Source organism: Aspergillus japonicus (assembly GCF_003184785.1).
Source record: "Aspergillus japonicus CBS 114.51 unplaced genomic scaffold BO86scaffold_6, whole genome shotgun sequence".
In the NCBI taxonomy this organism is placed as follows: Eukaryota; Fungi; Ascomycota; class Eurotiomycetes; order Eurotiales; family Aspergillaceae; genus Aspergillus; species Aspergillus japonicus.
In genome coordinates, this window is record NW_020291643.1 from 587,878 (window position 1) to 612,085 (window position 24,208).

A 24,208-nucleotide genomic window follows, 5' to 3' on the forward strand; every position below is an offset into this window, starting at 1 on the left:
AATCAGGCCGCCTGCAATAGGCTTCATCAGACGATGTTCCGGCCAAGTCCCGGCTCCGAATTAGATCTTATGCCGCATCCATGCCGGTGACAGCGACGCGGCGCATCAGACCTACCTCAAATTAACTGGAACATACCAGTCAACAAATGGAATGCGGATTGCAAGACCGCGACATTTAATCGCACACGACTGTCACAGCCTAGGGTATAAGATGCATCAAATATATAGTCAAGATAAACAAGCAATTTTTTAAACATAATCAATTGAAAATATCAACGGCCGATTGAACAGGTGTCTGTGACGGTAGCAGATTTTGCTCTAGAAAGAGCACCAGCCGGGCGACCAACTGTGTATGTTCGACCCCTGCTTGTCCGCACCGTTTCTGGAAAGGAAGAACTCGCCTGGGGTCCCCACCCTCCCTCCCTCCTTCCTTGTTTAGGCACGTGCCTTCCTCGGCCTCTAAATATATGTAAAGTAGACGAGGGAGGTGCAAATTCTACAGACGATCGCTCAGTGGCCGAGAATATCCCTTCAAAAGATAGTACTCCTCGGGCTCCATTGTCCGATATTTGTACAGTACAGTGCATCGAAATATATTTCACGAAAACAAACAGAACAAACAGGGAAAGAGTAGCGGGAATTGTCCGATCCCGGCCAAACCCTAAGTAAGGCGGATGAGAAGGTGGTCCGCAACGAAAATACCGGAGAATAAAGACACTGGCTAGACGGAAGGAGATATGCAAGGAATGACTACCGTGGATGGATGGGTTAATCTATCTATGGTCCACAGAAATCAATCACAGTTGTTTTTTTTTTTTTTTTCTTTCCAGTAATGGACTGAATGATTCATCAATTCGATGGCGTCGCCGGTAATAGTCAGGATCAGAAAGGTGTGTCCCCCCAGATAGAGGACTTCTGTCATGTAGATACAGTATAGATCACAGAAGTGGTAGAAAGTAGTATCCTGCACAGTGTCAATGCACGATGCCCCAGTCCCCGATGCTGCAAATTCAGGCCCGCCGAATTGGCTTCTTCTCTGGAAGCTGTGGCGATCAGATATATGAAGGAAGCATGGTGTCCATTACCGACTATGGAAGGAAGAATCTAGCCAACAGCGTTATGCCACATGACGACGTGGTTGCTGCACGTCACAGAAGCTTACAATCTTCCTCTGCGGCGCCAAGTAGCTTTGTATAGTCCTTGGCTCGGTCCCAGAAGCTTCTCTTCCTGTATAGCAATTCAAGGGCTAGACTGTCCTCCATGATACTCTTGAGCAGGTTGCACTGCTCTTGAACTTCGTTGTCGGACCCAGTTCAGGTCGATGATTGGAACGGGATTGGTAACGGTTGGCTTCGCCAGCGGAGTAGAGCTTGCAGGAGCCACTGATGGTCCTGGATGGTTTCCTGTTGGCGTGGTACTTGCCGGAGTCAAATTCGGAGACAGCATGATAGCTGCAGTAGTCAGTGTGGGCGCGTCTGCTGCCGTAGTAGCTGCAGGATCATAAGAGATGAATATATACCCTGGCATATCTCCCACTGAGGGGCGCGCTGAAGCATTGATTACTTTGAATAAATACTCGACTCCCCAATCAATATGCAGGATTATCGTCTGCAGTTTTCTTGAGCATGCCAGAGTGAAGTGGTTTGTTGCTGAGTGTAGTATGCAGAGTAAGACTGCAGGTTGTGATGACGATATGCTAGCTTCAGTAGACAACAGGGCAGGCACGGCCATTGCCTCCAGTATGACCACTTACTTTCCTTTGCTGCGGCTGGTTCCTCCGGCGGCTCACTAGGAACCGTGACTGCCTCGGGAGACCCGTAGTCAACAGGCATGGTGCCCGACCTCTCAAGGAGAAGCGTCTCCGGAGTAGCTGTGGTCGAGGCAGCCCTTGGTTTCTAGAAGATCTGCGCTGATTGTCTGGCCGGAGTGCTTCCTAAGTTTGGGGGTCACTCACTCTCTGTATCCTTGGTCCATCGGGTTCTCAAGTATCTTGAGTATATCGCTGTCCGATCCATTCTGTCTGAGATGGTTCGGTGGAGCTTTGGTCGCTTGTCACGATGGCACACAACGCTATAAATACAGCTCTGAAGTGTGAACCGTACGTCAGGAGCCGTATACTGCACGGCACGCGCATCCCAGACCTCGCAATTGACCTCATATTTGGTCAAATGCGCCTGGATGTTGGCGACGTCCAGAAATATGTCAAGCATCGCCAGTGCGACTTCCTACAAGTGCCTCAGGTGCGGGACTGTCCATGGCTTTAGTCACGTTATTATTGCTGCAATTAGGCGATGCATTATTGTCAGCTGAACTTGAATCCGGCCGCGAAGGAACTCAGCCCTCAGCTCAGGATGTCCGATGTTGTCGGATGCTTGTGAAAGTATGTGGTACACACTTTACTCTCTCGATGTGCCGATAAGGTCTTTGAATTGGCTCAGGCCTGGGGCTTTTTCGGCTAATTCATCCTCTTTTCCGAAGAGATCCGACAATCACTACCTGCTTGGTGGTTGCATTCTCACGCAGCCCTATAGCAAGATAACCCCAATCCTGCGGGGCAGAACGATTTCGTCGTGCAAGGAGTTGACGGCCAGGTAAACCCCCGCGTCGCACAGCTTCATGCCGTAGGGTGGCCAATCATCTAGCAGTCTTAGAGCTCGACAGTCCTATGTCCTATGTACTAGGTGACAGACCAACGGTTCTCTCTCCTCTCATCGATGGCTGTATAAGACGTTTGGAAGGACCGCTGAATCCGCGCAGGCAACATGTCCACGATGGAACTCCTCTTTTTTTGCAATACGTTCCTTCTTTGCAACCCTTTTTCGCGCGATACGGTTCTCTCCCTGTTCATTGCGGTTCAGCCAGCAACATCGCTAGCTCACATGAAGAACGGTACTTACTAGTCCATTGTAATCGTTCGATCATCCTCCATCTAGAATATTCGCGCCAGCGGCGTCCGGAGGCTTGGAACGATTCCTTTGATTAAGCTGTCCGCGCCAGCTCATCGCCATCCATTATAATCCAATAATAAAGATCACGCCGCATGATGTGGCTCGCTCGCGGTGTGGTCTGGGCATGCCCATTTTCTCTCTCCATGCTTTGTGATCCCGCTTTGAAGATTAAGTTTGAGGAGCTTGATGATTTTGAGCAATATAGAGACAGGAAGGGTCCAGATGCTTAGCTAGCATGCAACTCCGGATAGGGCATACCTCAAACGGCAAGATGTACGTGGCTGGGTTGAGTCGCTCGGGACTTTTGTAGGAAACGTCTGCTAGGACCTGCAGATGCGAGCCTTGTATACTAGATAGACATGGAGCTCGATCGTTCAATTGATAGCTGAGTATTAAGAGAGAGCCTTAGCGAAATAAGAAAGTCTTGTCATATGAGAATGAATCCAGGATATCAAGTATTGTGGGTGGCTTGTCTGATTTGATAAGTGGATGGAAGATTGCTTGAAGAGGACTGGAGAAAAATGGGTTCTTTTCTATATGTGTGTATAGATACGACTTATATCCCCCGATGAATGATACTGCAAGTTCACTGGTTGAGTGCACATCTATGTGGAATGAATGGTCACAGGGGCTGATTCACCTGAGAGCCAGAGTACCAATGAATGTGCTTGATAGGCGAGATATAACAGCACCAGGAACGCATTACAAGAGAGTGTAGTATACTAACGAGGAGATGGGTATTCACATTTACAACAACAGCTTTGTGAATAGAAAGCATGCGTATCCAGGAACCAGACTGAATCTATCACACCGAGCATTAAGCATACCGCAAAAAACATTTGAGTGAATTAGTAAGAAGAGGTTGGTATCGATTGCAAGCACCCAGGTATCACGAACTTGGAGATCTATCTAGATCCATCTATCACAAAGCAGTCCATTCCATGTATGTTAGGAAGTGATCCCCGGCCGCAAGTGACCTTTGACCAGTCACCACTGGAACGAATGGGAACAATAACAATAGCAAACGAGAAGTGTGTAGGATACTCGGCGAGGCGTGGAAGAGAGAAAGGCAAGGAAAGATGAACAGATAGCTGCGCATCATATAGACAAAGAAACAAGAGGTCGTCAGGCGGGATTTGTCCTCTAGCAAATATAGTAAGGGGGATATGGAACAGGAAGAAATAATACGGCCAACGCCAAAAGAGTTAGGGATTTGGAGTCTAATCGTTCTCAGCCGAAGACCTTGAGGAAGCCCCATAAGCCAACACCGCTGAGGACAGGGATCGTCAGATTATCGTCCCAGCCGAACAAGTCAATGAACTCGCTACCGGCAGCCACCAAGCCGGAAACAACGCTCATGACTCCAAGGGCCAGAGGACCCGACAGGACAGCACTGGAAGTATCCGCAGTCCAGCCGAGCAGATTCTTGACTGAGCCAGGGATCAGATTGAGGCGTCCGGTAAACATGAAAGAGCCTTCAGGATCATTGGGGAAAGTCCCAATGTAAGGGACGAAAAAGCCCCAGAAAGCGGCGGCAGTGACGACCCCAACAAGCCAGGCGCTCAGGGTGCCGGCCAAGCTCTTGCCTTTGCGGAGCTGGCGGGTGTGTCGGCCATAGAGGCGACCAAAGGTGGAAGCAGCAGTGTCACACCAGCTAAGTAGCAGCACACTCATGACACCGACATCCTTGGGAAGGAAGCGCAAGACAGCGTATGCGCCCAACAGATACCAGATGACGCCATTGTAACCGGAAACTTCCGTCTCGCGCATCAACGCTCCCACACACCGGATATATAGCTTGTTGACTGTCTCTGAACGATGGCGAATGATGTCGACAGAAGCAATGGGGACCAGAGCGCCGAAGAGCCATGGGGTGATTTGGAGCGGCTGAATACCTCGCGTGTACAAATGTAGTGTTAGGAAGCCGATGGAGACGTGTAAGAGCTTGCGCGGGATCTCATGTCGGTGGATGAAGCTGCGATAACGGCTGTGGAGAGGAATGAGACCAAGAGGAGAAGGGGATCGCGAAATGCTCTCCCAAGCGCCACTGGGTCTGAGTAATGGCGACAGGTATCCATTGTTCGATGCGGCATGGCCGTTCGTTGTTGGTGACTTGACTTTCCCAGCCGGTAACTTAGGGTTGGATTTGCGCTTGCGTTTTCGCGCTGATTCTGGGCTGGGAGGGCTCCGAGAACGAGCCCGTGAGCGCTTGAGAGTCGCATCCGCGTCGCCGTTGGTCTCCTCCACCACTTCACCAAGTCGTTGTTGTCGACGCGCAGCAGAGCGCGTGGTGGGTCCGAAGTAGTCTCGCGAGCTCGATCTTGGGTCTGAGGGGGTGGGGGAGGGCGAGATCACACGAGGAGTCTCGGGAATGGCATCATGGTTTGTAGACATCTCGACCGCGGGTATGACGAAAGGTGGAAGGGCCGGTTTCCAGATGACTCCGGACAAGGGTCGCGGAATTAGGTAGATGAAGAGGGCAGCGCAAATGCCCGGTGTAGGGGAGCTGAGTGCTTGTAACGACGCAATGATGGGCAGGTCGAACGACGAATAGGTGCAACGATGACGAGGGAATGTGGCTTATGGCAGCCAGCGTCGATTGTAGTCGTATGTACAGTAACAGGCAGACACACCGTTGCGCATGACGTTTCACGCTCAGTACATTATCGGCATAACACTCGAGAGGCAAGGTCTGTACAGTGAGAGTTTAGGAGAAATTCACTGCACCGAAAGGAGAGCAACTAGGATCGAGGATGAGTTAATTTGAAGATGGGAGATATTCAGACTTGCGTTCAGCTTCGATTTCAGCCTGGAAACCGATTGGCTTCCGCCGAATCCGCAGGCGGTCACGTGTAACTATGGCAGAAAGTCTCCACCGCCTCCGGTATCTAATCGATAAGGGAAAAAAACTGGAGGATTGAATCTGAAGAAGATGAAAAGATCGATTACGGTGTGAGGTGTCCAATCAATTATCAAATTACTTTGGGGAGAAGTGAGCGTCAAGCAGCGGACTCAATATGGCCCCTAAACCTCCTCCTGGCACATCTACCAGAGCGTGGGATGCAGTGACACCCCCTCTCTCGGAATGGGTACTCGACGCCGTCTCCTCAATGGGCTTCACGCGCATGACCCCCGTCCAGGCGTCGGCCATTCCTCTATTCATGGCGCATAAGGATGTGGTGGTGGAGGCAGTCACTGGCAGTGGCAAGACCTTGTCTTTCTTGATCCCCGTCGTTGAGAAGCTTTTGCGATTGGAGGAGCCTCTCAAGAAGCACCACGTCGGCGCAATCATTATCTCTCCCACCCGGTAAGTCTCATCTCAGTAGGGCCAGGGCTGCGGTTTGGGGCTAATAATCTATTCCAGAGAACTCGCTACTCAGATCTACAATGTCCTGACCTCGTTGCTTGCCTTTCACCCTCCATCTGCCTCCGTGCTCAACCCCGCCGAAGACGCCGATGCGCCTCGTCCCAAACACCTCTCCTCCGCCCTGAAGGTGGTCCCGCAGCTTCTCCTTGGAGGATCAACGACCCCCGCGGAGGACTTGAGCACCTTCTTGAAGCGGTCCCCGAATGTGCTGGTGTCGACACCAGGACGGTTACTGGAGCTCCTCTCCTCGCCCCACGTACATTGCCCCCAGTCTTCGTTCGAAATGCTCGTCATGGACGAGGCCGACCGACTGTTGGATTTGGGATTCAAGGACACACTGCAGAACATCCTGCGTCGACTGCCCAAGCAACGGCGCACCGGTCTCTTCAGCGCCAGTATTAGCGAGGCAGTCGACCAGATCGTGCGAGTTGGTCTGCGCAACCCGGTCAAGGTCATGGTCAAAGTCAAGGGCACGTCAGGAGCCCAGGATAAGCGGACACCGGCCAGGTCAGTTTTCCGTGCATCAACCACATAAGACTTGAGCATCACTCTCCCCGCCATTACGGCCTAACATGCTAACATGATGCAACCAGTCTCCAAATGACCTACCTCACCACCTCACCCTTACATAAATTCGCGACCTTACCCGCCCTCCTCCGCTCCGTCGAACCCACCCCCCAGAAAACCATCTTCTTCGTGTCCACCTGCTCCGGCGTCGACTACCTCGCGGGCATTCTCCCCCTGATCCTAGGCGAGGACTTCCAGCTGATTCCGCTGCACGGCAAACACCAAGCCAACGTGCGCGAAAAGAACTTCCACCGCTTCCTCAACTGCCACACGCCCGCCATCCTGCTCACCACCGACGTCGCCTCCCGAGGACTGGACATCCCCTCGGTCGACCTCGTCGTCCAGATTGACCCGCCCTCCGACCCGAAGACCTTCATCCACCGCTGCGGCCGGGCGGGCCGCGCCGGCCGGAAGGGTCTGAGCGTGGTCCTGCTCCACCCGGGCCGCGAGGAGGACTACGTCTCCTTCCTCGACGTCCGCAAGACGCCGGTCGTCCCGTACCCGAAACCGCTCACCGTCTCCGACGCCGACGCCGCCGCCGCGACCAAGCGGGCTCGCAAGGCCGTGCTCGCCGACCGGGCCCTGCATGACCGCGGCCAGAAGGCGTTCGTCAGCTGGCTCCGCAGCTACAGCAAGCACCAGGCCAGCAGTATCTTCCGTGTCGCCGACGTCGACTGGGAGGCGCTGGGCAAGGCGTGGGCCCTGCTGAAGTTGCCCAAGATGCCGGAGCTACGGTCCTTCACGGGCGACCGGACGCTGGGCGTCACGCTGGACTGGGACACCTTCACCTACAAGGATAAGCAGCGGGAGAAGCGCCGCAAGGAAGAAATGCAGGAGAGAGCCGAGCAGGCGGCGGCGGCGGCTAACGAGGGCGATGAATCCTCCAACAAGCGACGGGCGACCGAAAGCGCTTCCGCATGGAGTAAGAACCTCGAGACACGGAATAAGAAGCAGAAGCGCAGAGAGGTGAAGCAGGCGCGGGCTCAGCATACCCGGTGGGAGAAGATGACTGAGGAAGAGCGACAGAAGGCTCGCGAGACAGAACAGATGGTGGAGCAACTCCGTCTCAAGAATGAAGAGGAGCGTCGACTGCGGCGCGCAGCCAAGGCGGCCGAGGGCAAGGGTGATGCCAATGCTGAGGATGACGAGTTCGAAGGTTTCGATTGAACTGACATCATGTAACCTGGTTTTCCTATCGTCATATAATTTTGATACCATGTCTACTACGTCTCTAGAATTTGATGTCCGATAAATGGTCCTCTTTCTCCGCATTTCACATACCCCTGCAGTAGTTTCCCTTTGTCTATCGGAAGCATTCTCATGCAATTCTTAGATTACCTGCCATAAAAATGAATTGATCACAAACTCATGAACTGTACATCGATTGTCTGTGTGGATGAAAAAGACGCTTCAGTGCCACTCGATACATGCAAGGCAATTCTTAATACAGACAACACCGGGAATGCTTCGCAAACCAAACCAGACAAAAACAGTGATGGTATCCCAAGACCTGTCTAAAACAACTCCTCGGGCATAAAGGTACACGCGACAATCGAAAAACCTGAACAATTTTCAGCCACATGGGCAGACCACAGTTTGGTGTGTATGAAGACGAATGTGGTGGTCTGAGCGAGAAAGAGCAAACGACAATTAAAAACCTGAACAACTTTCAACCAGATGGGCAGACCATAGTTTAATGCAAAGACGAATGCGGTGGCCTGGGCGATGAAGGTTTATAAGAATTGAGAACCTGAACAACTTTCAGCAGACCATGGTTTGGTGTAAAGACGAATGTGGTGGTCTGAACGACGAAGAGCGAACAACGTGCAAAAACCTGAACAACTTTCAACCAGATGGGCAGACTATGGTTTGGTGTAAAGACGAATGTGGTGGTCTGAGATATTAAGAGCTAACGGCGTTCCAAAACGTGAACAACTTTCGACCTGATTCAGTAATAGCATTTATCAACGCAAGGTTTTATGCAAGTGCGGCGTGCGGAAATCCAGTTTCCATTTCGCGCCTGAACGCTTCCAAGCCGGGCGTCCAGATATTATCGTAAGCGTGGTCGACCACTGAAGGATCCCACAATTCATTGGCGATGCGAACTGCCTCGGCACTGAAGCCCATATCTTCATAACTCTCGGCTTCCGGCCAGACAAGCTCAGAGAGGTCTCCATTTGGGCAATTCTCATAGAGCCACTGAGCATCGCGAGCAAATTGGTCGTCACCGAAGCCCTCGACGCTGGATGCACGCTCGGGACTAGCGACAGGTACGGGGACCGTGCTGGGAGTAGCAATAGGTGCGGAGACTGTGTCAGGGGTAGTAGCAAGGGTCAAAGGGCTCGAATAGCGGCTCGCAGTGCGGAGTCCACTGGGCGTCTTGGGTTTGTATTTCTCTGCTTGCGAGCGGACTCGAGCAAGAGCATCATCTTCGACCTTGGCTGGAGTGGTAGGAGGGACAAGCGCCTGCTGCGGAGTCACGCGAGTCTCTTCGGATGATGTGCTAGAAAGAAGATTGGTTAGCAAGCCGGTGCCTTGCCTGGGCTCATCAAGACAAAAGGAAGAACATACCTCTCAGTAACGTGAGGCTGCGAAGGAGCTTCAATTGGTGAAGTGGTCTGTGTATCGGGCACAGATTCGAGGGTAGAAGCATTGGGTTCCGATGGGGAGTCCGAATAGGGAGTCTCGAATGTACCGGCGCGGTTGGGAACGAAACCTGGTGTAGCCTCATCTTTCGAAGCTTCCGAGGAGGTGTCAGAATAAGGTGTCTCGAATGTACCATCCCGATTGGGAACAAAGCCAGGAGCTGGGGTATCTTCTTCTGAGACATCAGAAGAAGTATCAGAATAAGGGGTTTCAAAAGTACCATCACGATTGGGAATGAAGCCTGGGCGACTCCGCGGATCCGGGTAAATAGTGGACTGTTCGGCCTGTGAAGCGGTGTTCAGAGGCAGAGACGAGGATGAGTTACTCGATTCGCCAGACAGATCCATGCCGATGAAATGCTGTCCAGTGTATGGATCGGTGGCACGAGGCTTCAATCTAAGCTTGGATGGGGTATCCTGGGGACTGGCATCGAATCGAACTTTCTTCGAAGCTGGACGCTCGGACCGGAGAACACTGCGAATGGCGGACTTTCCTTTCATGTCTTGTTTCTTGAGTTCGGTTTGTGGGAGTTCAGGCTCCTCATCTTCTTCGTCATCGTCAGAGATCACGAAATAGTCCTCGTACATTCCATAGCTGCATCCAGGCGGGTTAGGGATCACATCAGGGGAAGGGGCCCGCTTGCGCTTCTTCTGGCTTGGAGTGGAGGTGCTAGACTCTCCTGGGGCAGAATTGCGGCCTCGAGTTATGCTGGCTTCGGCAATGGAATCACCAGAATCATTGGGGTTCGATGCAACGGCCGAAGACTCAGAAGCTTTGGATAGAGCCGCGGCAGGGATCTGTTGGACAGACTTGGGGGTGGGTTTAGGTTTATCGTCAAGGTAGCGAGATCTGTCAATAGTAGCAGGGAACAGGGAGAAGGAGAGATCACGCTGCGGCTCTTGGGTCGAGCCCTTACTCTTGGGAGTGGGCGACACTGTTCTGTTCGAAGGAACGAACGCTCTAGGCTGTGTACGGTTGAGCGGTTCGGTTGATGGTTCTGCTGGCACTAACAAGCATAAGCGGAATAAACAATACCAAGCCATGAAGAAGGCATACCCTGATTGTCATTTCTTTCGGGGGTCCGACCAAAAGTGGGAATGAGACGAGAAAGTCTGCGAGGGACAGAGTTCAAGAGCCCGCGGATTCTCCAGCCACTCGCAGGACGGTCCGGAGTGGTAGGTTGCTGTGTCGGTTCCGGTTCCTGCGCAATTTGTTCCTGAGGCGGTTCGATATCCACGAAGCTTGGGAAAGGTTCAGTAATCGTAATATCTTCTCCCGGAACTGGGGTCCTCTCAGAAGCGAGACGGTCAGCGTCCTCCTGAGCAAGGTATTGCGAGATGCGAAGACTGGTTCTATAAATGCGGCCTTGCGACTCGGCGTTGCGACGGCGAAGTCTCTCTGAGAATGGGGTGATATTGGCGGTCACACGGCGAGGCAAGGGACTGGCGTGAGAGAAGGGAGTACTTCCGGGAATGCCAAGGTTGCGCCGCTTATTCGCAGCGGGGGTGATTGGCTCTCCGTCGTTGTCGTTGTTGTCTTCATTGGTTGGGCGACGACGCTTCTTGTCTGTGTTGTACATTAGCCCCGCTCCTGTAGAAGAGGATGTGTCATGCCCCAGACCCCCGGGAGCACCAACAGCCCCCTGTTGAAAGGAACCTGTGGCGTGACCGTTGCTTTCACCCGACCCGATGTGCTCAGGCACGGGTGAAAGCACGTCCACAGCCCTACGCTGATTCGTAGGACGTGAACCGGTCCCGACCAGAGGAAATGGACTACCCGCCATTGGCACCGCCGTGGCTGGTTCCTCCGGCGGCTCACTAGGAACCGTGACTGCCTCAGGAAACCCGGAGCCGACAGACATGGTCCGCAACCTCTCAAAGCGAGGCGGCTCCGTGCTACTTGGGGCCTCGGAGGCAGCCCCCGGTCCCCGGGAAGCCTGTGCTGACTGTCTGGTCGGGGCACTTCCAGTGTTATGGGATGACTCACTCTCTGTAGCGTTGGAGTCCCGGCCTACTTCAGTGCTTCCGTTCTCCTGTGAGATTGGTTCCGCTTGCGAAGCGGTGGGTTCGGCGTTCTCGTTCTCTTCGGTCTGGTGCTGTTCGGTCTCCTCGGGATCGGATTGACCAGTTTTGCGAGTAGTCCGGCGCGTTGTGCGCTTCTTTGTAGTCGCCTTTTTCTTGCTGGCAGGCTTTTTGATGGTTGTAGAAGACGCTTTCTTAGCGCGCGTTGCCTTCGGGCGAGGGGCGGGCTGTTCTTCTTCGGCGGCGGACTGCTGCGAGTTGCTTCTCGTCGATCTAGTGGCGCGGGGAGCGGGCTGTTCTTCTTCGGCGGCGGCGGACTGCTGCGAGTCGCTTCTCGTCGACCTAGTGGGGCGAGCAACATTGTGGTCATCTAGGGAGACGAAGCCACCAGGCGACATCATCTGCGAGCGAGTACGCATTTTGACTGTTGGAGAAAGTGAACGATAATTGGTAAATGTTCAAGTTGATAAGGCACTAAAGTGAGCACCGTTGACTTATTTGCGATGCGAGAAGACCTTGCAAGTCTTCCCAATGTAGAGGTAGCTTAAAGGGCAGGTCGACGGTAAGAGAAGAGATGGGGGGTAGCGGATTCGAAAGAGGCAGGGTTGCGGTTTTCGCGCGCACAGAGAACAGGACAATGACCCAAGTTGCAATTTAGCTTCAACCTTGAGAGCCCGTCTCGTGGCGTGAAATATGAACCTCAAGCCGAAGCAAGCACAGCAGGAGTTCAACAGGAGAGAAAATGAACACACGTGAAGGAGGATGATGGTGATTGCGAACTGATAGAGAGTACAGGTTGTAAGGGCTGGAAACAAGGCCTGAGTCGAATAAAGCTCGAGTCTTCAGGCACAAAGATGTGAAGAGGGCGGAGGTGACAGGGAGAGAGGGTGGAGGAGACAAGAAGAGAGGATGGAGTGTAGGATGAACAGAGAGAAGGTGCGAAGGGAAAGCGCGACGGGATCCCGACTCTGCTGACACTGCGAGGCAGGAAGTCAAGCACAGCTGAAAACAGACAAGACAAGAGCAGGGCGATATTTCGAAGCGCAAAAGAGCAAGTGCTTGGGTGGAGGTAAACGCCTTTGCGAAATGCGAAACAAGTGGAGAGGAGAGCGAGGATGTTGTAGAGAGGATGAGAAGGAAGAGGAAGAAAAGAAGGAAAGAAAACAAAACTCACCGGGTGGGTTGTGTTATGATTCTGTTGTTATGTTGTTATGGCGCGTGTGGGCCGTGGACCCGCGGGGCAGCTGGCAACATTCACTATCAGAGCGAGCAAAGCTATAGCATCTGGTGATGGATGAGAGGATGGCAGTGAAGTGAATATTCCCTCGACCACGCGGGAAATTTGCGGCTCGAGGGAGTGACGTCCCGGCAGAATTAACCAGGCGGTGAAGCCGTCGGCAACCGCAATCTAGCCGCAGATTCCCTGCGCCGCGAGGGCTCAATCACTCCAGATTACTCAGTAATATCGCTATGAAGACATCAGGCATGGATTGGTAATAATACACCCGGATCTGAAAGATTTGCACGTGCATCATAAGAAATACAGGCTGCTGAATGGTTTAGCGCAGCGAAGAATGAACCTAATTAGCTACACCAGTTCGTACTACAAGAGTCGCAGACTCATTGATCAAACAGCAGAGGCAATGAGAAGTCGCATTCTATGCAGGCTAACTCTAAGCCGTTGAAAACGATAGCAATATTTGTACAGTACACAGCGATGATCTGGGAGCAGCCAGGAATCGCTGGAGTGATGTGGCACTAGATGAAAAACAGTTTCGCCCGCTCTCTGCCATAGTCGCCGGGTGGTGGGAGGGGAACGGTTTCAGAGACAAAATCATGAGATCGATATACGCCAAAAGAATAGTTTGGGAAGAGGATGGCCAAAGGAAATTATAGAGTACAAACGCCGGCAGAGTCCCCATTACATGCTAATCTCACCCTGCCAAGCAGCGTCGGAGAGGCCGAGGGTCTGAACCAGGTTCTGCCATCTTGGACCTCCACGCTCCTTTCGTCGCAGATAGCGGAGAAGCTTCTGTCGCTTGTGCACGAGGAGGCGCAGGTTGCGCTTGTTGTGTTTGTCCTTGTTGGTCGTCTCAAGATGTTTAGACAAATTGATGATCTTGGCGGTCAAGATAGCCACCTGCACTTCTGGGGAACCAGTATCAGCGCCGACTCGGGGGAACTTTTCGGGGCGAGCAGTTGCAGAGTCGAGGGACACGCTTGCTGGTTTGGGAGGCAGGGTCTGGTCCGTGTTGTGCCGACCAAAAGTCTCGATACATCTCTGGATGCGAAGGCGCATGCGATCTTGGTTGTTTCCGTTTTCAAGGTTCAAGATACGATTCATGGCTTCCAATGCATTCGCGTGCTGCTTGTGGTGTTGCTCAGCTTGTTCCATCTCAAGCTGAGGATCGGCGGTATCGCGGTCCGGGTTCACGAGAGGAGAAGTCAGGTCCTTCGAATGAGCGAGAGCACGCTCTAGTTCGGTCGGTTTCACAAAGAAGTTGGGCATAGCAGTCTCTGTATGCATCTGGGTCCCCTCCAATTCTTGGATGAAGGGGGTCGGTGCGCTTTTGACGGGGTCTCCCAAAGCTTGCTCACGTTCCTGGGCGAGAGCTTGTCGGCGAGAAAGGTTGGCTGCCTTGCGCTGGCGCGACTGAGCTGTCAAGAAAGGGTCATGTCTGCGACGTTCTCTTGCCTCTGCAGAGCCGGCTCTGATTGTGGTCTTGGAAGGGTTGAGGGATAGGGCGGCGAGCGGACTCTGAATGGAGGAAGAACCTGGTATCAACAGCACACGAGTTAGACAGGAATTGGAGACCGACCAAGGCGGAAGTGGGGAAGGAGGAGTGAAGGCATACCAGTGAAAGCCCTAAGGGAGGGCTGAAGAAGCAAGCGAGGAGACATAATTGGAAGCCTGAGACGGCGAGCACTGGCAATGGTCGTAGAACAAACCGGAGCTTCTTCGCATCTAAGGCCGTCATCCAGCACAGGCGCGCTGAACTTTCTCCGAAATCTCGAAGACCGGGCAGAGTACGCTAGTCCCAGTCTGGGTGGGATGTTTCACGTGATATCGGGGGGACGGTCCGGGGACTCCCGGTCTTGGCTAACCCTAGCCCTAGAATTCACAAACGGCAAGCGAAATTCATCACCATCTCAGCGCGGCGTGGAAAAGTTCAGCTTCGCGTTCCGTCTCTCCTCCCGTCATCACCACCGCGACAAGCGCCAGTCGATTGATATCCTCAATTCGATCTCCTTTGCAGAGTCAATCGTCCACCATGGCCCCCTCCCAGCTCCCCCCGATCTTCAACCCTACCTCCCAGGACATTGAGCAGCTCCTGGCTGCCCAGTGCCACCTGGGATCCAAGAACCTCCAGTCCCACATGGAGCCTTACCTCTGGAAGACTCGCCCCGACGGTGTCAACGTTATCAACATTGGCAAGACCTGGTACGTTTACTAGGAGAAGGAATCGCAACGCGCAATTGGGGGGCACGAGACATCTATATTCGGCCAGAAATCTAACTTGCGCGCGCGCGCGATTGTGTAGGGAGAAGATCGTCCTGGCCGCCCGTATCATCGCTGCCATCGACAACCCGGCCGATGTCTGTGTTATCTCCGCTCGTCCCTACGGTCAGCGTGCTGTCCTGAAGTTCGCCTCCCACACCGGTGCCACCGCCATCGCCGGTCGCTTCACCCCCGGTAACTTCACCAACTACATCACCCGCTCTTTCAAGGAGCCCCGCCTCATCATCGTCACCGACCCCCGCACCGATGCCCAGGCCATCAAGGAGGCCAGCTACGTCAACATCCCCGTCATCGCCCTCTGCGACACTGACTCCCCCACCGACTTCGTTGACGTTGCCATCCCCACCAACAACAAGGGTCGCCACGCCATCGGTCTCGTCTGGTGGCTGCTCGCCCGTGAGGTCCTCCGCCTCCGTGGTACCATCGCCTCCCGCGAGGTTGACTGGGACGTCGTTGTCGACCTGTACTTCTACCGTGACCCCGAGGCTGAGGAGAACAAGGAGATCGCCGACGAGACCAAGGTCGCCAGCGCTGAGGAGGTTGGCCCCGCCGCCATCGAGTCCGGCTACGCCGGTGACAACTGGGACACCGCCGGTGCTGGTGCTGGTGCTCCTGGCACTGCTTTCTCCGCTGCTACCGCTGCTGCTGGTACCAGCTGGGAGGCTGACGGTGCCGACTGGGCTGCCAGCTCTGCCGCTCCTGCTGGCGAGAGCTGGGCTGAGACCAAGCCCGCTGAGGGCAACTGGTAAATGTTTGACCCCGGTGACGCGGACGGTCGTTGAGAGGGGACTTTGATTCACATCTTCTTTTCCATGAAGCATCTTGGGCGATTGGTGGGGGAGCTTTCAGTGGACTCCTTTGCCGAATAGGAGCGACACTCGCGCACCCTTCGAACCACAGAAGAGGAAAAGCAATCCCCTTGTCATGTCTATCCTAGTCTCTGTTCAACAATTTACCAAAAAAAAAACCAAAAAGCAAAGGAAGAAAAATTGAGGAAAAAAACGCACACAATCAACGGGAGATCCACTACTTGAAAAACCAACCCTTTTTCCTACTCTTTTCCTTTCTCTGACGTGGTATGCTACGGTGAAAACCCCTTTTCCCGCCCATCCGATTTTTGATGTTTCGTTTATGGTGTGCATCGGGGAGGAATTGCAACGATAAACAGTTGACTTGGCGCTTATGAGGGAAAGATATCCAGTTGTTCTCTTGCCTCGGTGAGCTTCTGGGGGAAAGCCCTGTGCTGTCAATTTACAAGGTGGACTTAAGCGTTACCTTGGTTTCTCCCTGCATGTTTATCATAGCCGTAATTGAAAAGTGATGCCAGCTACCATGTCTTTCCATCGTTCGTAGTAGTAGAGAGAGTAGAGTAGAGATGCGTAAACTCAATGGGATTTGATTCCGATATGTGGTGTGATCGATCTACGAGCACTGTAAGTTCGGGCCATAAAGCCATTTACACCTCAGTCCAGCCGCCCACCTCGACTTCCGAGACCACAAGACCTTAGATTTCAGCGAAGCTCGACCGAAACACCTATGAACAATTAAATATCGAAAAGAAAGGGTATCACAAAGAAAGAAACCAATCAACAAACAACACAACCCCCTTTACTCTGCCCGCCCGCCGCCGTCAAGGTCATCCCCGCCATCCGCGCGATATCCTCAAAGGTCTCCGCCATCAGCTCACCCGTAGCGGCGGAACATTCCGCATAACGATCGCATCGAAGTTCTTGGGCGATGCGGTACGACTATAACAAATCAGCTCAGCTCGATCTATGCAACCAGGAACAACACTCCATGCAGGAGCAAGCTCACCTCCTGTGGGTAGATGATCCCCTCTCCCTCGACTCTGAGGTCTCGTTTTAGTCCCACCACCATTATGGGGATGCGCTCCCCGTAGCCGTGTTGGAAGTACCGAATGATATCGTGTCGCCACTAGAACCGGGGTCAGAATGGGGAAGCACGACGAAGAGATGAGGAAGCCTTCAATATGAACAATGGGCCCCTGCTCCGCCCGGACTTCAAGCCCACTTACCCCTCTCAACCCGTTCAGGGTCTCGCGATTGGAGATATCGAACGCCAGAAGCACCACATCCGGCCGGAGAGTCGACCAGTGCTGGTTGGGGCTGGCGGTATCGAAGATCTCGAGCGTGAATGACTTCTTGGAGAAGCGAATGTCATAGAGAAATGGCTGGTCGCTATCCCGTAATGGGACATCGTCTCCTCTTTGTCCTTGAAGTCGGCGATGGTTAGATTTCAGGCTCCTGAGGTGGCATTAGCGGACAGGTGCAATTTTGATAGAGCGAGGAAGGAAATATGAAGGATAATGATAATGCGAGTTGCGAACATTGCATCTGACGATTGGTCAAAGAACAGGATCTACTCACGATAGAAAGGTCGACTTGCCACAACCTGAGTCTCCTAGGAGCAAGATCGTAACCGTCGGGTTGTCTTCTTGGAGGTAGGAGTCCGCCATTCAGATTGGAATGCTATGGACGCTTGTGATATATTGAGAGATTTTTGTTGCTTGTGAAGCGCACTCAATGGTCATCGACAGTTGAGCATCTCTCGGTATTTCTACAGGGCTATAGCCTGTGATGGTTATCGAGATAGCCAAGTTCGTGTGTGAGATGCGATAAGATCCGGAATATGTATGTCACGCCGTCCGCCTTCAAACCAGTTGTTGCTTTATCTCCCACATGGAAATAAAGCAACAGTAGATCTATGCTGAGCAACCGACAGATATTACTGTCCATAGAATTTAGTAATCTGCGCATCTACTATAAAAATTAGATTGATAATCCAAAGGAGTATTTAATTTCAAATATAGTCATGCCACAGCTGAACGACCATATTCTCCAGTATTAGCGGGCGTAATAATACCGGAGTTACACGGGCAATACACTCCGTAAGGCAATCTGGATCAGCGACTCTAAATTTTTGCTTCGCAGACCCAAAGAAAACAATTTATTTCCGCTGCCACGTCCGCGAGAGTCTCGAGTCCGCCAACATTCTTTTCCTCACGGGTATGCGCAGTCTCCAAGGAAGCCTTCGTACCTTCTTGACTCGCGCTCAAGACTCCACTATAAACAGATCCCGTTCAGCAACCGCTGCATCTTTTCACTGTTTCGCTCGTTCCCTCGCCCAAGTCAATTCCTCCCCGCCGCTGCAAACCATGTCGGAGCAGCAGCAGCAGCAACCCGCGCAGACGCCAACCCAGCCAGCGTCCAGTCTCGCCGATAATGAACAGGACTACTCGACATGGCCTACATCCAGTCTGATTGCCCGGATCACCGAACTTGAGCGCCAACTCCACTCCCGTACGGCGGAGTACGCCGCATCGCCTGCCCCCACCACGCAGAGCATTACCAGCCTTCCCCAGCAGCAGAACGACAAACCTACCGAGAAGAAGCCTGCCAATTTGCCCTCCCCCTCGACAACCAAGAAGGGAGTACAGCCACCGAAGCCTAAGCCCGCGAAAGTGCGCCGGGAAATCGATCCCTCCAAGTACAACACGCGCTTCATCGCGCTGAAGTTTGCATACCTGGGACAGCGGTATAATGGGTTGGAACACGCGAACGGCAATGCCACACCGTTGCCGACCATCGAGGAGGAGCTTTACAAGGCACTGCGCAAGACACGTCTGATCTTTCCGACCGATACATCTGGGGATGACTTTGTCGACAACTACGCGCCGCGCGAGGTCAAGCCCTACTGGATCAACTGGGACGGTTGCCAGTACTCCAAGGCCGGCCGCACGGATCGCGGTGTGAGCGCTTTTGGGCAGGTCGTCGGTATGAGGGTGCGCAGCACGCGACCAATGCGCAAGACGGATGCACAGAACCCGGACACGGCTATGGAAAACACGGAGGAGGCGGATGACGGTTGGGATCATATCAAGGATGAACATCCTTATGTGAGCATGCTGAATAAGGTCCTCCCGCAGGATATTAGGGTCCTGGCCTGGTGTCCCAACCCTCCGGAAGGGTTCGACGCTCGCTTCTCCTGCCGAGAACGCCACTACAAGTACTTTTTCACTCAGCCCGCCTTTTCTCCTACGCCTGGGCCTCTCGGATTAATGCCCCGTGCCAATGATGGAACGAACACTCGTCCGAAGTACAGAGAGGGTTGGTTGGATATCGAGGCGATGCGCGAAGCCGCCAAATACTTTGAGGGCACCCACGACTTCCGCAACTTCTGCAAGCTGGATGTTACCAAACAGATTGATAACTTCTCCCGTGAGATTTTCCGCGCTGATATTGAACTGATCGATGCCAAAAATACCCCGCTGGGTTACGTCAACGAGCCAGAATTTCGCGCTGTTGAAGGCGAGCAAGACAGCGGATCATCCGTTGAGCCTACACCTACTGCTGCTAAGGTGTATGTCTTCCATCTAGAGGGATCCGCATTCCTATGGCATCAAGTTCGTCACATGGTCAGTGTCTTGTTCCTTGTTGGTCAGGGCCTCGAACCCCCCACCATTGTGCGCGACCTGCTAGATGCCTCCAAGAACCCGCGCAAGCCCACTTATGAGATGGCGTCTGACGCCCCTCTTGTCCTTTGGGATTGTGTCTACCCTGATGAGCAGAGCGGTAGCCGCAAGGATGCGTTGGAGTGGGTTTATGCAGGCGATATCAGGCAGATCAAATCCCATCTCGGCAAAGGCGGCGGCAAGTTTGGTCTCGGTGGAATTGTCGAGGAGCTCTGGGCTGTTTGGAGACAGCGCAAGATTGATGAGATCCTAGCCGGCACACTACTCGATCTGGCCGTTAGGCAAAGAGATCAAACCATGATCGCTACCGGAGGAGAAAACCCTGTCTGGGAGCGGAGGAACAGAGGACAAAAAGTGTTCATTGGTGGCAATGAATCCAGAACAGGCGGTGAATATATCCCAGTCTTGCACAAACGCAAGACGGAACTCGTTGAGGTCCAGAATGCGCGGTGGTTGGCTGCCAAACAACGAAAAACGGAGGCAGGTGCGAAGCCGTCCAAGATGGAGATGTAGATAAGATTAGTTTCTGTACCTACCCTGACATATCATATGCATGCGTTTAGCGACGCTTGCAGTCTCGCGCCTTCTCCTCACCGGAGTCTTTTTCTTTGGAAACCCATGATGGTCGCATCCTCCGCTTGAATCATGCTATGACTTGGAATCATACAGACATCGTCGCGAACCTCTCCAGACCTCTTCTAGAATTTGTCGATTCGGAAGGAGATTCTATTCGCTGTCAGTTAGGCGATATCGAATGCACATATGCTCCCAAACCAAACTCACAGGGAAAACCACGAGGACCTCCGTCTCCCCTTCGACAATCACAGCTAGATAGAAGCGAACCTCGAATCCCTTAAAAGCCTCATGAATCACAATATCCTGGATCTGTGTGGTGGGGATGAATCGCGTAGACGCTTTTGACAAGTACGTGTTGGAGGATGTCGAAGTCTGGATGCCCAGTCCGCGAATAACGAGGAGCGACTCTTCTGTACCGTAGCAGTGGAAGTTAGCACCGCTGGATGAGTCAAACAACAGCCGCACACATCCCACGAACCTGTGTATCCTTTCCTGAAAACACCGTACATCACAATTGCACTGACCAATCCCACAACTGGGTAGCTGTACCTATCCGCGTAGCGACAAACCGAGGCGCCCACCGGTGTCGACCATACAGCTGCCCAGGGGATCAATCGCGCTTCTTGGATGTAGGAAGAGTGTCGGAGTTTGGCGACATCAAGTAAGAGCACGCAGAAAAAGCTCAGCACGCGCAGCAGAACCTGCAGGTAGAATAGAACTTTTGCGGGCGTACTGGTATGTCTTGAGGCGTTCGAAACAGTGAACGAGACGGTCGTCGGGGACGGGCGCCGTAAGATGAGGCGGCCGGGCATGGAGGAAAAACAATGCGATTGACTAGTTCCAACAGGTCACGGTCTGGTGATTCTCGATCGGTGTGCAGAGCCGGCACATTTATATCTGCCGAGTTTGAATTGATCTGGTGATTCTCATACTTATCTCCTTGCAGAGGAGAAGCAGATCTAGTAGTTGTAGGTGGTCTAGTCCCTGAACGGCTAAACGAGCTCTCTTCGGTTGTGTCGTACCGCATCACGTGCATCGTGTCGCACCTGCCAATGCCCGGTCTAGACCAACCACTTGTCTCACTGATTGCCCAACCTTGTTGCCTTATCAGTGAGCAGAAAAGCATTTAAGGAGCAGGAGAGGGGTATGGGTGGTAAGAGGCTCATGCCAGTCAGGCGGCCTTAATAGACGCTGGGGCAGGACAGAGCTCAAAAACCAGCGAGCTCCCAAGCAACTAAGGATTTCCCGGCCGCATAACAAGAATGAATGGATTCGAGATGGAATTGAGATATCGATATCTTCATGATAGCTCGAACTTGTACGGATTACTTGAACCGATAAATCGAAGATGGGCTTTATTTTTCTACCGCCCCTGAATTCCATTTCCTACCAGCCTTCCGAGATGAACCATGAAGGTGAAGTCGTGTCCACGAAACTGCCAGACAAGCTTGGAGGCATTTCTGAGAATATGTTTCAGCGCGAGAGCTCTTTCCGGAGTCGGAATGGAAGGCAATAATGGATCTTGCCGGACAGCGTCTCACGCGTGAAACTTGCTTATTGTAACCTGTGAGCAAGTCCCCGTTCTGTGTTTCCGTTCCACGTATACCTGTCTGTCCACGTATTCCTTTGATGAATATTCTTCTCAGATTACCTTTGAGTTGGTGCTGACTAGACCATCACAGGTGAACCAAGCATTACATGTGTTGTCCCGTCATATGACGTGCCCATGTGCTGCTATTCCTTCCATGTGGATGAATGATTGTGACTGAGGCCTGGAGTGATAGCTTGCAAGCAGGAGGGGTGAACCGTTCGACTTCCAGATACCTAGATTCAAGTCCAGGAAATGCTGCTGGAGATCGAGAGTGCTTGTGCTGTGCGTTGTTGATGCAACAGTGCTGTGAGGACTCCAGCTTCGATCACTGATATCCCGGGCCGTTTGTTGATACTGCTCTATCCAGGCACTAAGGCATCACCAAGGTCCGCCTCCAGTCCGATTCCGGGGTCACAGGCCCGGGTGGGATGAGTCATCACTGCGGGGCGGTTGGATTCGCCCGTGCTGGCAGGGCGGGACTAGCCGGAAGAAGGAACTCTGCAGCCTGAGGCTGCCCCCCGCCTGCAGCCTGAACCGACGGCCGGGTTCCACTCGCGGCAGAGGCATTTTTTTTTTTCCTCGTCTCTATGGCCGATTCTCCACGAATCTCTTCCTATTCTCTCCTCCCTCCTTCTGATCTCGATGTCTGTTTTTCCTTCTCCATCCAATCGCTTGGAACCCGTCCCTATCCCTGATTCCCCGCCATGAGGTAGTTGCTTGTCCACTTCCATCGTCGAGATCTTTTGTTCTTCTCCTTGCTGCTCCAAGCCAGCGCTCTCCTCTCTTTGGTCGTGCTAATCTCACCCTTCGTCCCGCCCCTCCAGACCCGCCGACTCATCGGATATCTCCCCTCCCCCTCCGCAAACGATTCGGTCCTCCTCGCCTGTGATCTTGCAACCCACCGGATTTCCTGAAGCTGCTCAGTCGACTCCTCAGAACAACAATATGGTGCGCAACATTGTCGTCATCGGGGGTACCTCCCACCCTCAGCTGACCCAAAACATTTGCAACGTCCTGGGTATCCCTGCGGCAGACGTGCTCCTGTCGAAATTCTCCGTCGGTGAGACCCGAGTCGAGATCAAAGAATCCGTCCGTGGCAAGGATGTCTACATCATCCAATCCGGTGGCGGAAAAGTGAACGATCTCTTGATGGAACTGCTCATCACCATCTCGGCCTGCAAAACCGCCTCGGCGAAGAGAGTCACTGCGGTTCTCCCGCTCTTCCCATACTCTCGTCAGAGTGACATCCCGTACAACAAGACGGGCGCTCCGCTGACCAAGTCCTCCCTTGCTAGCAAATCCGGCAATGGCTACACTTTTGAAAGTACCCCGCCTACCCCACACCCGGGGAAGCCCGAGAGCTGCAGTCTGCTCAATGGTGTAGACAACCTTCAAAAGAGCCTGGCCAAGGCTCAATTGGAAGATATCAGCAACGGTAGCCCGGTGAAAAGACAACGTCCAGTCAATGGTTTGCCCCGCAGTGACACCATGGACTCTCTGCCCTCTCTTCACAGTGGAAGCGTTGCGGAAGAGGAGGCCAACAAGATCAACAACTTCCAGCCCCGTCCAGGCTACAAGCAGTGGGTGGCTCAGGCAGGCACCCTGGTTGCTGACTTGCTCACTTGCGCTGGTGCCGATCATATTATCACCATGGATCTTCACGACCCTCAATACCAGGGATTCTTCGATATCCCTGTCGACAACCTTTATGGTCGACCCCTGCTGAAGAGCTACATTCAGCGCAATATTCCCAACTACAAGCAGGCTGTCATTGTCAGTCCTGATGCTGGTGGCGCTAAGCGTGCCACCGCGATCGCCGATTCGATGGGCGTCGAATTCGCCCTTATCCACAAGGTTCGTTCAATTCCGGTCTTTTGATGTACTTTATCTGATTTCCTGTAGGAGCGCCGCCCTACACGGATCACGGATCGCCAGAATGCCACCATGATGCTGGTCGGTGATGTCAAGGATCGGACCGCTATTTTGATTGATGACCTGGCGGACACCTCGAACACCATCACCAGAGCGGCGAAGCTTCTGAAGAGGGAAGGAGCTGCCCGAGTCTATGCGTTGGTCACGCACGGTATTCTGAGTGGCGATGCGATTGATCGCATCAATGCTAGCGCTTTGGACAAGGTTGTTGTCACCAACAGTGTGGACCAGGCGGACCACCTGCGCAGATGTCCCAAGCTGGAGGTTTTGGAGGTCGGCCACGTCTTTGCCGAGGTAATTCCCCTTCTTTGAAGTGTTCTAGGTGCAAGAAACTAATTTCGTCGTATAGGCCATCCGTCGCGTTCACCACGGCGAGAGTATCAGCGTCCTCTTCCAGTACGACTAACGGATATGCCGTCACGGGTTTCTTTTGATGTTTTATCTATTCCATTTTCTTTTTTTTTGTGTGACGTCCATACAAAGTAAATCATAAACTTGTTGGGGAAATATGAAGAGCGACGAAATCTTGGGTCATCTTCCGCGGATTT

General features: G+C 53.0%; 10 protein-coding genes across 10 annotated transcripts; 4 read left to right on the top strand and 6 right to left on the bottom strand.

Annotated features, from left to right (window-relative positions):
- Positions 1 to 1,239: 1,239 nt before the first annotated feature.
- Positions 1,240 to 1,832, bottom strand: BO86DRAFT_376362 (uncharacterized protein; the record flags this gene model as incomplete). The annotated part of the gene is made up of 2 exons (XM_025670530.1): positions 1,240 to 1,490; positions 1,754 to 1,832. 2 exons carry the CDS (start codon positions 1,830 to 1,832, stop codon positions 1,240 to 1,242), a joined length of 330 nt encoding a protein of 109 aa, XP_025531246.1.
- Positions 1,833 to 3,689: 1,857 nt separating this feature from the next.
- BO86DRAFT_386309 (diacylglycerol/polyprenol kinase family protein) lies at positions 3,690 to 5,724 on the bottom strand. The gene has a single exon (XM_025671298.1). It carries the CDS (start codon positions 5,340 to 5,342, stop codon positions 4,179 to 4,181), a length of 1,164 nt encoding a protein of 387 aa, XP_025531247.1. The 5' UTR covers positions 5,343 to 5,724; the 3' UTR covers positions 3,690 to 4,178.
- Positions 5,725 to 5,898: 174 nt separating this feature from the next.
- On the top strand, positions 5,899 to 8,075 carry spb4 (ATP-dependent RNA helicase SPB4). Its single transcript, XM_025668758.1, has 3 exons — positions 5,899 to 6,255; positions 6,313 to 6,822; positions 6,909 to 8,075. The coding sequence occupies exons 1-3, from the start codon at positions 5,966 to 5,968 to the stop codon at positions 8,047 to 8,049; spliced, it is 1,941 nt and encodes a 646-aa protein (XP_025531248.1). The 5' UTR covers positions 5,899 to 5,965; the 3' UTR covers positions 8,050 to 8,075.
- A 784-nt stretch (positions 8,076 to 8,859) lies between these two features.
- On the bottom strand, positions 8,860 to 11,968 carry BO86DRAFT_304693 (uncharacterized protein; the record flags this gene model as incomplete). The annotated part of the gene is made up of 5 exons (XM_025667632.1): positions 8,860 to 9,453; positions 9,678 to 10,534; positions 10,585 to 11,118; positions 11,515 to 11,842; positions 11,909 to 11,968. 5 exons carry the CDS (start codon positions 11,966 to 11,968, stop codon positions 8,860 to 8,862), a joined length of 2,373 nt encoding a protein of 790 aa, XP_025531249.1.
- Positions 11,969 to 13,183: 1,215 nt separating this feature from the next.
- Positions 13,184 to 14,541, bottom strand: BO86DRAFT_386311 (mitochondrial 37S ribosomal protein uS15m). The gene is made up of 2 exons (XM_025671299.1): positions 14,405 to 14,541; positions 13,184 to 14,324 (listed from the first exon to the last, which is right to left on the bottom strand). The coding sequence occupies exons 1-2, from the start codon at positions 14,448 to 14,450 to the stop codon at positions 13,471 to 13,473; spliced, it is 900 nt and encodes a 299-aa protein (XP_025531250.1). The 5' UTR covers positions 14,451 to 14,541; the 3' UTR covers positions 13,184 to 13,470.
- A 233-nt stretch (positions 14,542 to 14,774) lies between these two features.
- rps0 (40S ribosomal protein uS2) lies at positions 14,775 to 16,040 on the top strand. The gene is made up of 2 exons (XM_025671300.1): positions 14,775 to 14,991; positions 15,092 to 16,040. The coding sequence occupies exons 1-2, from the start codon at positions 14,822 to 14,824 to the stop codon at positions 15,816 to 15,818; spliced, it is 897 nt and encodes a 298-aa protein (XP_025531251.1). The 5' UTR covers positions 14,775 to 14,821; the 3' UTR covers positions 15,819 to 16,040.
- Positions 16,041 to 16,210: 170 nt separating this feature from the next.
- On the bottom strand, positions 16,211 to 17,843 carry BO86DRAFT_189526 (putative Rho-like small GTPase). The gene is made up of 6 exons (XM_025666667.1): positions 17,457 to 17,843; positions 17,105 to 17,333; positions 16,885 to 17,004; positions 16,550 to 16,817; positions 16,345 to 16,491; positions 16,211 to 16,277 (listed from the first exon to the last, which is right to left on the bottom strand). The coding sequence occupies exons 1-4, from the start codon at positions 17,543 to 17,545 to the stop codon at positions 16,656 to 16,658; spliced, it is 600 nt and encodes a 199-aa protein (XP_025531252.1). The 5' UTR covers positions 17,546 to 17,843; the 3' UTR covers positions 16,211 to 16,277; positions 16,345 to 16,491; positions 16,550 to 16,655.
- A 191-nt stretch (positions 17,844 to 18,034) lies between these two features.
- Positions 18,035 to 20,144, top strand: BO86DRAFT_386313 (pseudouridine synthase DEG1). The gene has a single exon (XM_025671301.1). The coding sequence runs from the start codon at positions 18,245 to 18,247 to the stop codon at positions 20,072 to 20,074; it is 1,830 nt and encodes a 609-aa protein (XP_025531253.1). The 5' UTR covers positions 18,035 to 18,244; the 3' UTR covers positions 20,075 to 20,144.
- BO86DRAFT_189557 (PIG-H family GPI synthesis protein) lies at positions 19,906 to 21,098 on the bottom strand. The gene is made up of 3 exons (XM_025666668.1): positions 20,616 to 21,098; positions 20,345 to 20,547; positions 19,906 to 20,287 (listed from the first exon to the last, which is right to left on the bottom strand). Exons 1-3 carry the CDS (start codon positions 20,947 to 20,949, stop codon positions 20,210 to 20,212), a joined length of 615 nt encoding a protein of 204 aa, XP_025531254.1. The 5' UTR covers positions 20,950 to 21,098; the 3' UTR covers positions 19,906 to 20,209.
- Positions 21,099 to 22,673: 1,575 nt separating this feature from the next.
- On the top strand, positions 22,674 to 24,066 carry BO86DRAFT_416253 (ribose phosphate diphosphokinase subunit PRS5; the record flags this gene model as incomplete). Its single annotated transcript, XM_025674958.1, has 3 exons — positions 22,674 to 23,582; positions 23,631 to 23,954; positions 24,010 to 24,066. 3 exons carry the CDS (start codon positions 22,674 to 22,676, stop codon positions 24,064 to 24,066), a joined length of 1,290 nt encoding a protein of 429 aa, XP_025531255.1.
- Between the last annotated feature and the right edge of the window lie 142 nt (positions 24,067 to 24,208).

Bases quoted from the DNA above. Each gene is read 5' to 3' on its own strand.
- BO86DRAFT_386313 (XM_025671301.1), top strand. From the start codon at position 18,245: ATGTCGGAGCAGCAGCAGCAGCAACCCGCGCAGACGCCAACCCAGCCA.
- spb4 (XM_025668758.1), top strand. From the start codon at position 5,966: ATGGCCCCTAAACCTCCTCCTGGCACATCTACCAGAGCGTGGGATGCA. The intron at 6,256-6,312 runs GTAAGTCTCATC...AATCTATTCCAG, and splicing joins ATCATTATCTCTCCCACCCG to AGAACTCGCTACTCAGATCT. The intron at 6,823-6,908 runs GTCAGTTTTCCG...TGATGCAACCAG, and splicing joins GATAAGCGGACACCGGCCAG to TCTCCAAATGACCTACCTCA.
- BO86DRAFT_189557 (XM_025666668.1), bottom strand. From the start codon at position 20,949: ATGCCCGGCCGCCTCATCTTACGGCGCCCGTCCCCGACGACCGTCTCG. The intron at 20,548-20,615 runs GTTCGTGGGATG...GCTACGGTACAG, and splicing joins TTTCAGGAAAGGATACACAG to AAGAGTCGCTCCTCGTTATT. The intron at 20,288-20,344 runs GTGAGTTTGGTT...GACAGCGAATAG, and splicing joins AGGTCCTCGTGGTTTTCCCT to AATCTCCTTCCGAATCGACA.
- rps0 (XM_025671300.1), top strand. From the start codon at position 14,822: ATGGCCCCCTCCCAGCTCCCCCCGATCTTCAACCCTACCTCCCAGGAC. The intron at 14,992-15,091 runs GTACGTTTACTA...GCGATTGTGTAG, and splicing joins ATCAACATTGGCAAGACCTG to GGAGAAGATCGTCCTGGCCG.
- BO86DRAFT_386311 (XM_025671299.1), bottom strand. From the start codon at position 14,450: ATGTCTCCTCGCTTGCTTCTTCAGCCCTCCCTTAGGGCTTTCACTG. The intron at 14,325-14,404 runs GTATGCCTTCAC...TGTTGATACCAG, and splicing joins CTCCCTTAGGGCTTTCACTG to GTTCTTCCTCCATTCAGAGT.
- BO86DRAFT_386309 (XM_025671298.1), bottom strand. From the start codon at position 5,342: ATGTCTACAAACCATGATGCCATTCCCGAGACTCCTCGTGTGATCTCG.
- BO86DRAFT_189526 (XM_025666667.1), bottom strand. From the start codon at position 17,545: ATGGCGGACTCCTACCTCCAAGAAGACAACCCGACGGTTACGATCTTG. The intron at 17,334-17,456 runs GTGAGTAGATCC...ATGCCACCTCAG, and splicing joins GGCAAGTCGACCTTTCTATC to GAGCCTGAAATCTAACCATC. The intron at 16,818-16,884 runs GTGAGCTTGCTC...GATTTGTTATAG, and splicing joins GGATCATCTACCCACAGGAG to TCGTACCGCATCGCCCAAGA.